Source organism: Bison bison, unplaced genomic scaffold (genome assembly GCF_000754665.1).
Source record: "Bison bison bison isolate TAMUID 2011002044 unplaced genomic scaffold, Bison_UMD1.0 scf7180017864035, whole genome shotgun sequence".
Lineage (NCBI taxonomy): Eukaryota > Metazoa > Chordata > Mammalia > Artiodactyla > Bovidae > Bison > Bison bison.
The window spans coordinates 19,172,720-19,183,236 of NW_011494607.1; the positions used below are offsets into that span (position 1 = coordinate 19,172,720).

General features: G+C 51.7%; 1 protein-coding gene across 1 annotated transcript in view; it reads left to right on the forward strand.

The window, feature by feature from the left end:
• Positions 1-3,393: 3,393 nt before the first annotated feature.
• The window catches only part of PRDM13 (PR domain containing 13), a 7,757-nt gene continuing 633 nt past the window's right edge, over positions 3,394-10,517 (forward strand). Inside the window, exons 1-4 of the mRNA XM_010834762.1 lie at positions 3,394-3,537; positions 5,069-5,200; positions 5,455-5,575; positions 9,436-10,513. Of these exons, the coding sequence (XP_010833064.1) occupies positions 3,394-3,537; positions 5,069-5,200; positions 5,455-5,575; positions 9,436-10,513 (1,475 nt within the window). The remainder of the gene's footprint in view (positions 3,538-5,068; positions 5,201-5,454; positions 5,576-9,435; positions 10,514-10,517) is intronic.

Consider the following 10,517-nt stretch of genomic DNA (forward strand, 5'->3'; position numbering starts at 1 on the left):
GTGGAGCCGGGTTACACGTGCGCGGCGCGGCAGCGTACCAGCCCGGCGCTCCGACGCCACCAGGCGCGGGCGGGCCGCCCCCTAGTGCTGCCCCGCAGAGCACGCGGCGCGGTGGGGCTCGGCTCGGGGTGGGCTGGTGCCGTGGCTGGAGGGCCGCTGCTCTCCGGCGCCCACGCCTGATTAGGGGCAACCTGTTACCGGGACTAAGGTGTTGGCCGCGCAGTTCCGCGGTGGGCAGCGAGCGGGGCCGCCCACAAACCTGCCTGGTCCCGCACCTCGGCGTAGAAGGGATTTCGCTTTAACGGGGCCTCTGGACGCCCATTTTCAGTCCATAAAAAAGCCGAGTGGAATGTTTTGATTGAGTCTCAACATTGTCTTTGAATAAGGCTGAGACCATGTAATTAATGTGTCTTTTTAATAAGGGACAATACGGCCGTTCAAGCTATTTAATTTCATTTAATTTTCCATCCCATTTGCTGCACAGCCCGCTTTTACTTTTAACACCCAGCCTTTCACGGCCCATCTTGCTCCACTGGGCACATTAGATTGGTTTCACCCTTGCTTTTTAGGGGAGTAAAAATAAAAGAAAATGTGTTCCTTTCCTCCTTTGTGGACAATTTATTTCACTTGGGGAACTTCAACTCTGAGCCACAGGACAGAATAAAACTGGGCGAGCGGGTTTGAATGCCTCTGGCGCTGTCTCTTTCTTCTCGCGGGGCTGGGAACCAGCCACAATTGGCTATATTAATAAATAACTTTCCTCACAGTCGGCCTTTACATGGTTCTATTGATAAAATTGTTCGCGTGTCGTTCACGCTTTTTCACTCATTAAGGAGGGCCGGGGAGGAGCCCCGAACCCAGGCCCCGCGCTCGCCCCTTCCCGCTCACAGTACTGGTAATTTAAACTGGGTGTCATCCCGGAGTCGCCAGGCCAGAGGTTAGAGGGACATGTTCATGGCTTAAATTTATTGCCCTCCGCTCTTCGGAGCCGCTTCCTCTTCTCCTCCCCTCCCCTGACTTTTGCCATTCATGGGCCCCTGGATCAAAGGCTCCCTCCTCTCTGTCGCGGCCAGCCTTCGCGGCCCGAAGAGGGGGCAATTGGAGGGTTAAGAATAAAAAATCAGCGGCAGTTCCCTTAGAAAGGAGCCCTGGGCACCGTGTGGCTGCAGGGATAGAGGAACCGCAGCGTATGGTCGCTCGGATCCGCCTACTGGCTCTTTTCCGTCCCAGCTGCAGCGTCTACACTGGCCTTGGGGTTGCCACCTAGCGGTCATCCGTGTTTCACCACCTCTCCAGACTTGTGATACTTACACTTAAGACCCTTGACTTGGCTTGGAGCCGCGAATTTTGGAACGCCCTAAATTTATTCACTCTACAGATCACTGCTGTTGACTTTCACATAAACCCTAGTGAATTGCAGAATGGAAACCAAGAGGCTGCATCATTATTCCCATTTTACGGATTACGAGACTGAGGCTCTGAAGCAACTTCCCGAAGTTTCCTCGAACCTTGAGTGACGGAGCACAGACTGCATGAGCCTGAGTCTCTTGACCTTGTCCAGTACTGCGAACGCAGATCTCCAACGAAGGGTCCCGCAGGTAGGGCCTGGTGGGACGAACTGCTAAGTTACAGGTGTCGCCACCTTGCGTCCTGCTGCTGCTGTTAATCACAAATATCCCCACCAGTGGCCTAAGAAACACATGTTCGGCCGGCAGAGCCGAGTGGAGATTTCGGCGTGGCGACAGCGGGGAGTCCTCCTGCATCTGCGCAGAGGTTGGGCCTCCAACAGCAGGCCGGAGCACAGAGTCACTCAGGTTCCTCTTTGGAATACCGACTCCTGGGCATTGCGTTTGGGGAGCAGTGCTCAGGATGATTAGCACCCCGCAGGTGCCGGCAGAACTGTCACAAATATCTAATGAGCTCAATCACTCGGCTATCATTCGACAATAATACGGTAATTGTCCCCACACAAATCGGAGGCTTCTCTAAAAGAAAAGGAGGAACATTCTGGTTGAACTGCGAAGTAATGCAGGAGAGGCGGGTTCGATCCCTGGGTGAGGAAGATCTCCTGGAGAAGTGAATGGCTATCTACTCCAGTATTCTTGCCTGGAGAATTCCATGGACAGAGGAGCCTGGGTTGGGGGTGGGTTGGAGGCTATGGTCCATGGGATTGCAAAGAGTCAGACACGACCAAGCGACTGAGCCCGCATGCAATGTTATTAACGCCCACCTCGCGCCCCTTTCCTGTGACCTTTGCTAGAGTGCCTTTAAAAGAAATGTCTGGCTTGTTGGTTCTGGGGAAATTCGCCCCAAGAAATTCGTCCTCGTTTTAAACTTAAAAGCGTTCAGGGCTTGAGTCTTCGTTTGGCCTGCAGGGGAGAAATGATTAAAAACCCAGCCAGCAGAACCCTTCTTCAATCCTCGGGTGTAGTCAGGGCACGCGATCCCCACGTCTAGTCCCACGGCCTCTTCCCATTCTCCAGAGAAAGGGCAAGCCTGGGGGCCACCGGGGAGCAAAGGTGCAACTGACGTCGTCTCCCAAAACTAGTTCGGACTCTTCAAACTGGACAGAGGGAACGATAAAGTGGTTCTAAATAGACGACTGGCCTGAACCCAATCCCCTGAAATGGTAATATGGCCGTTATTTAAAAAGTGTAGGTATTTTCTGGTGTTTTCCCATCAAGTACCTGCCTAATTTCTGTATGGCACACGCCAGAAATCAATAGAAGTTAACAAGTCCTCCAAACAGTCCCCATCTCTTTGTTTAATCTCCTTTACAATAAAGCCAAAGGGTAGAGAATTAAAAATCTTTGAAGTAGACCCAGGCTCAAAGGAATCAGCCAAGTAGACTTAAAGTAGTCACTTATTTCCCAAAACTGGTTTGTCGGCGAACAATAAAAGGAAGTAAAATTTATGGAGAAATTATACAGTGGATTTGTCACTTAAAATATCGTAACTGTCTCGAGGACAATACCCCATGCTGAGGATTAATGGTCCCGCCGGACCTTTGATTCACCAGCGCCTTTTCTTCGCCCTTGACAAATTGGATTTTTAGGAATGGGAAGGTCGCCTGGACCATTGTGCGCCAGCCATTCAGAGGCCTCGATTATGCAGGGGGCTGAGGGAACCACTCCATGTGACCCTCTCGGGTGGGACTCTGCAGCTGCTCCGCAGCGCAACTCTCTCACCAAACTCCGCGCCCTTCCGCTCGCGGTGCCAAAAGGCGCACGCCCAGATTGAAAAGGCGCAGTGCATGCCCGGCCGCGTCACTCTGCGGGTGCAGGACGCACGTCGGGGCGCAGCTCGCCCGCTCGCGCGCGGCTCCGGCTCTGTCACTCGTGCCCTGCCGAGGACCCCGCGCACCCGAGCGCCTGCCTGGCGGCGGCGGCAGCAATGCACGGAGCTGCCCGCGCTCCGGCCACCAGCGTGAGTGCCGACTGCTGCATCCCAGCCGGCCTGCGCCTCGGGCCGGTGCCCGGAACCTTCAAGCTGGGCAAGTACCTGTCAGATCGCAGGGAACCCGGGCCCAAGAAAAAGGTATTAGCCAGTCCGACCTCCGCTCTCTGCCGCTCGTTCGTCTCCCCTTCTTTCCAGCCTAGGAAAGGGGTGGATAGGGTTAGGGGAGGAAACGGGTGACTGAGCCGTTACCTGCCAATTCTGCCAGGTGGAAGGGGACTCCGATCATTTCCCACAAGTCGCGTTAACCAAGAGCTGGACTTGGGCCAGGCTAGGGGAGAAGATATGGCTGAGAGGGGACAGCCCCTGGGTGGGGTGCAGTAGGGTCTTTACGTGCTGGGACTACTAGGAACTCCCGATTTCCCCGGAGCGCTGGGGTCTCTGTCGCAGAGGCGCAACCCCCCCAACCCTCCTCCCCGCCCTACCCAGCCTCTCTTGGCAAACGTGCCTTTTCTCTTTTATACAACACACATGCGTTGAGGACTTTTTCTTTTTTTAATCTTCTGCCCTTCAATAAGCTAATTTGAGGCTTAAATTTAGCTTCAGATAATTTAATCTCATCGTCTCCGAAAATTTTATCCTTGGACACTCTTAGTTCCTAGAACCTCCCCAGGTGTTTCCTTCTGCGGATGTCTGCTTGTGGATTTGGGGCGAGTAGAGAGAGGATGCGCCAGGCAGTGACTCTGACGCCAGTTCCGAGGACCAGGAACGTCCACCCAGGGGTCACCTGGGCCCAGCGATTGTAGCCGGGCTCGGAGGGGCTAGGATCGCAGATGGGAGGCTTCAGGGTCAACCTGCCAGCTCCGACTTCCCAAACAGCGTCGCGACCCCTGACCTGAGAGGGGTACTAACAGGCTCCCGCCCGGCCGGCCGCCCTGAGGCGTCCCAGCGGGACGGTCGGTCAACTGCGACCGGGAATGAAGACAGAAGTCCGGTGACTTGGGGAGGGGGAACTGGGAAGAGGACCCGGGACTACAGCTTTCTTGAAGGGCGCTGCTCGGGGGCTCGCCGGCCGGACCAGTACCTGGTTCTTCTCGCAATCATCCTCTTCCCGGCGGAGTAAAGCCTAGCTCGTCGCCAACCACGCCTTCTGCTTTAAACGCGCTTTAATTGCTTTTAAATGACCAGTCAGCCCGCGGCCGCTTTGTTCAGACACTTTCGCCGCGGGGCTTGCAGGCATCTCCTCACTTGGGTGCGGTGCCGCGGGAATGAGGAGACACGAAAGGAGGCCCGGGATGCCCTGTGTCCAGGGATTGATTGTGAAACGTCTCTTGCCTGGCATCAGGACTGCTCTCAGTAGAGCTAGGGTCGGGGTGAGAAACTTCTGGGTACGAGGTGCGCCCAGGGTATATGTGACTCGCTCGGGCGGAATGCTTTCACTCGCGCTGTCAAGGTGGAACAAGACGGGGAACTGTTATACTAGCCAGCCTCCCCTTTTCCTCCCTCCCCCAAGCAAGGGTCCTAAGGACTTAACCCTCCTCCCAGCAGTGCACGGCGGTCTGGCCAAAGCGAACGCAACCATTCCTACGTCGGGTGGTGGGGGGATACCCTTTCCCTCCAGTTGCGGGTCCGGCCGTGGCACCGGGGAGAACGACCACTGCTTGTGTTGCAGGTGCGCATGGTGAGAGGGGAGCTGGTGGACGAGTCGGGGGGCTCCCCCCTGGAGTGGATAGGGTTAATCCGAGCAGCCAGGAACCCCCAGGAACAGACTCTGGAAGCTATTGCAGACTTACCCGGAGGACAGGTACTGTGGGCTCCCCCCCACCACCGCCAATTCTATCTACCAAACTGTCACTGATGTTAAGAGCAAAGCACTTCAGCTAGAGGTCTCGTTTAAACATCCCAACAACCCTATAAGGTAGATACTATTATTTTCCCCATAATAGTTTTTCCAGCGTCACACAGCGTCGGGGCTGGGAATGCAGTCTTTCTTCTCAGTTGTTTTTTGACCAGTTACCCAGGAAATGACTGCAAGCTGTCCTGTTCCTTGCGTCCCAGATCTTCTATCGAGCACTGCGAGACGTCCAGCCAGGGGAGGAGCTGACCGTGTGGTATTCCAACTCCTTGGCGCAGTGGTTCGACATACCCATCATTGCTACTCCAACGCACGACGAGAAAGGTACCGCCGCTAAGAGAGCCCCCAGGGCCAGCGCGGGTGGGTGAGAGTCCAGTCCTCCTCCTCTGGTCTTTGTGGGGAAGGGGGGGGGGCGGCGGGCAACCCTAGACCTGAAAGGCCTTTTTCTTGCTCTGTGTAAAACTGAATTCATACTCCCAGTCGGAATGGGCAGAGGCGACGTCACCACTACTGCCTTTAAATCAACAGTAAATGCTAACAGACCATAGTAATCTCGCTCTTGATGTCAGGGAAAAAATACTCATAAATTTCATGCGGGTCGTCCTTTCCGATAGCATACCCAAAGAGACAATTATTTACTTACTTAAGAATCCATAAAGATGCCTTAACATATTATAAGGGTAACTACATCATGAGCTCCAAAAAATGTAACTCAAACCTGGAATGCTTTTAGAAGGTGAGGGGGATCTCTTCATCGGGTTTGGAGGAGAGTAATGTATTTCTACAGAGTTTTAGAAGCATTATGGTACTTACAGCTGGTCAGTTGGCAGGTACTGAGGCCCTTCCGTTTAAATGGTATTTATTCATTTCCCTCTCCCTACTTGAATCGAAACTGGGATGTATCCCAGTTTCTTCTCAGATTTATTTGATCCCTTCCAAAGCCCAGAGCGGATTCATGCAAATTAAGGTGCAGCAAGTAACTAAAGAAAGAAACATTTTCAAACCTCCTCTAGGACACTGAGAAACACTTTCTGTGGAAAAAAGCTGGAAGGTGCTAAAATAGTTAAGATCTCCAGACTCCCTTTTATTGCACAATGCTTCTGTGATTTTCTTTTTTCTTCACCAGTTGTTTTAGTTTGTAATTTCTTCTAAAGACATAGTTATATTTAAAGTCAACATCACAGATGCTGTGAAATATTTTGACACATTCTCCTGAATCACCTGCTTAATCTCATTCCTTTAGAAACAGAGTTAAAGAACTTAATACAAGTGTGGGATTTAAGAAACACTTCATGAATAAGACAGAATGAAATTAATTCAAAATGATGAATCACTTCACTTCAGAGTATCCTTGTCCTCTGTAAATTAATTCTATTGATTTTGTGGGTAGACCTGTATGTACTGTTGCTGCTAAGTCTGCTGCTAAGTCGCTTCAGTTGTGTCCAACTCTGTGCGACTCCATAGATGGCAGCCCACCAGGCTCCCCCGTCCCTGGGATTCTCCAGGCAAGAACACTGGAGTGGGTTGCCATTTCCTTCTCCAATGCATGAAAGTGAAAAGTGAAAGTGAAGTCGCTCAGTCGTGTCCGATTCTTAGCGACCCCATGGACTGCAGCCCACCAAGCTCCTCAGTCCATGGGATTTTCCAGGCAAGAGTACTGGAGTGGGGGTGCCATCGCCTGTATGTACAGTATTCATAAAAGTTTCCCTAGATTTTTCCTTCTATCACATTATATTACATTCTCTTGTCAACTTCTTCCAGTAAGAGAGAAACATGACAAAAGCCCCATAGTGGAGAACTCTCAAATCTGTCACTATAGAACAATTCCAAGGACTACTGGCCTTTGGGGGCCAGGAATTTTTGCAAAGGACACCCTTTCTTAGACACTCTCAAATAGTACAAAAGCAATTTGTTTGAGTGGTGGCCCTCATGTTTTCATTTCAGTCAATAGAGCCTATAAACATCATATGGTCACAGATGTCAGAACAGACACCATTTCCCTTTTGGGGAATCTGTAGGTTATTTTGAACCCTGATTTCTCCAGCTTTCAGATGCTTGAAATCTTGATAACCTTGGAGATGCATCTGAGAGAGGAGGCAAAATCACTTACAAGGTGTGTTGATATGTTTGGCACAGGTTGGATTTCAGAATCAAGAGAACAGATCAACTCATTAGGATAAACTAAAAACACATAATGAAACAAAACATACATTGGCTTAAACCCTGAAAAGAGGAAGAAATAAGTAGAGATGGCTGCAATTCTTCCAATATTGGCTAACCCTAGTGGGTTTCAATTCCATAGTAAGATTAAGGAAAATACTGACTCTTTGTTTTAGGAACAGAGCTGAGTCACTTTGGGGTAGCCTCTGAAAACGCCCTCTTTAAAAAGGGGTGACGAGAGGGAGGTTCTGAACTTAGCAGAAAGGAGGTTACTTAAGATATTAAATCAACACACCCACCAAGAGAACTGAGAAAGTCTTCCCTCTCTATAAAGATTTATTTTACATGGCTGTTCAGTACAACAGACATGATTTTTATCATTGAAATCATTGGAATGACTTTTATCTGTCTTCCATAAACAATGAGGATAGGTCACATAGGCAAATCATCTTCCTTTCTCCGTTTTCTTTCTGCTGTACCTTAACTTCAGCTACAATAATCTGCTCCTTGAACTTCCACCTTAGTTATCTGGAAGGAAGGATGACTTGCTTTATCCAGATTCAGGAGTGAAATACATGAAGAGAGGCATATCTGAAAATTTCTCCCATTGTTGTTTCTGTAGTAATGTTTCAGAAGTTTAAGCTGCTGGTGTGCAAGGAGGAAAAATTTAACTTTCCCATTACATTTAATGAAACTGATGTTTACTTTGTACACTTTCTTGTGGCTCAACTAACTTCTTTCTTATGGACATCCTTCCCTTCAATCAACCAATTATTATCAATAATAGTTGGTTATTAATAAACCAATAATCAATAAACCAAGTATTATCAATCAACCACAACATTTAAGAAGAAACCCCACTACAAGCTTGCTTTCTCGGAAGCGATATAACATGACGTTTTAAAGTGAAAATTAACTTCTACCATGTGATCAAAATCTGTTTCATACACATGTCTTTTGACTGTGTTCCCAGACCCTAGCAAAATTAAACAACTAATGTTAATAGTATTAAACACACAAGGTTTGATGCCAAAAGCATGTGTGTAGTCCCTGACAGAGAACCGTGTACTTTTCAAAAGCTGAGTATCTATATTATTCTCTCTCTCTCTCTCTCTCTCTCTCTCACACACACACACACACACACACACGCACATACATTGATATTTTCCAAGAATTTTACTAAGCTTGGATTTGTGCAGCTATCTAAGAGTTAATTAATAACCAGGTGGAACAAATGACAAGACAATGCATATAATCCTTCTGTTTTTAGAGTATGAAGACCTAAGACTTTTTCTTTTCTCCCATCAAATTAAATGGGGTTAAAGAGGAAATAAAGATGCAAATAATTTTGAAGAATAGCAAATCATAGTCCCGATGTGGTCCTTCAGTTGGTCACGCTCCAGGAAAATCTCAAGCAAAGTGTTTAAGACTGGGAGGCGTTGGGGAGGGTGGGTAGTGGACATAAAAGACATTGTTCTGTGAAAAGGAATGATTACATATGGCCCATACATACAGGATATTGTCTCGCCTGGTAATGAGGCGCTCACGACCATTAGATTGGCCTTTGTTCAGTTTATCCAAACTCCTTGACATACGCCACCTATTCTGCAAACACCAACAGATGGGCGCAGGCAAAGCACAGCCCCACACTTGATTTAAAGCAACAGCTGCTCTCGGCTCTTCCCCGGCTCTTTCAAGCCAGCCTCCCTGAGCACTGCCCTTCCAATGAAGATATGCTCGGATGGCCCGGAGAAAGTCTTCGTTGGAAAGGCCCAGGTCACACCTCTCGGTCTCTGAGTAGTCCCAGAGAATGCAGATGCTGACAAAGTTGGCCTTTTGGGGCTTCTCGGCGTCCTTGCTACAATGGGTCTACCGAACTCACTTATTCGCCGGTACCCAAGAAAACTTATGCTTCACCCCATACCTCTGGTCAAAACCTGGGCTCTGCCTTGGGCGCGCTGGCGCTTTCTTTCTCTCGCTTGTTTGCTTCTCACCGGGTCTCCTTTTCACTGTTTCTCGCCCAGGGGAGGAGCGCTACATTTGCTGGTACTGCTGGAGGACGTTTAGATATCCCAACAGCCTTAAAGCACATCTACGTTTCCACTGCGTGCTCAGCAGCGGCGGGGGCCGCGCCTACCTGCACCACGAGCACGCGGCTCGCCAAGGCGCTGCCCCGGCCGCGGATGGCCTTCGCCTTTCCCCGAAACCCCCGGCATCAGATTTCGCTGCGGCCGCCCCGGCGAGCACTCTTCGACCGCACCCGCAGGTCCCACCGGCCCCTCAGGCTTGCGGAGCGCGGGAGAGCATCAAGCGCGAGGCCTCCTCCGCGCCCTCCGCCACGTCACCGACCCTGGCCAAGTGGGGGCCGTCCAAGAAGGGAAAGGAGCAGCCGGACCGCGCTCTGGACATGAGTGGTCCCGCCCGAGGACACGGCCACTTCCTTGGCATCGTGGGCGGTTCCCCAGCGGGGGGCGGCGGCCTCGCTTTCTACCCGGGCGTGCGCTCGGCTTTCAAGCCTACTGGCTTGGCCAGGGCAGCCGCCGCCGCGCACGGCGACCCCTACCGGGACGAGGGCGGCGGCAAACCCGGGGCCGGCCTGGCTTTAAGCAGGCTGCTGGGTGGGGGACGGGCAGGCGGACACCCGAGAAGCGGGGAGAACCCGGCGGCTGGCGTCGCTGGCCACCACCATCACCACCATGCGCACCACCATCACCATCCCAAGTGCCTACTCGCGGGGGACCCGCCGCCGCCTCCTGGCCTGCCCTGCTCTGGCGCTCTGCGCGGCTTCCCTCTGCTCTCCGGGCCCCCGGAAGAGGCGTCCGCCTTCAAGCACGTGGAGCGCGCCCCGCCCGCCGCCGCCGACGTACCAGGAGTGCGTTATGCGCAGCTGCCCCCGGCAGCCGGGCTGCCCCTCGAGCGCTGCTCGCTGCCACCCCTCGACGCGGGCGGCCTCAAAGGCTACCCGGGTGGCGAGTGCAGCCACCTGCCGGCCGTCATGCCGGCCTTTACCGTCTACAACGGGGAGCTCCTGTACGGCTCACCAGCCGCCGCCGCTTATTACCCGCTCAAACTGCACTTCGGCGGGCTGCTCAAGTATCCGGAGTCC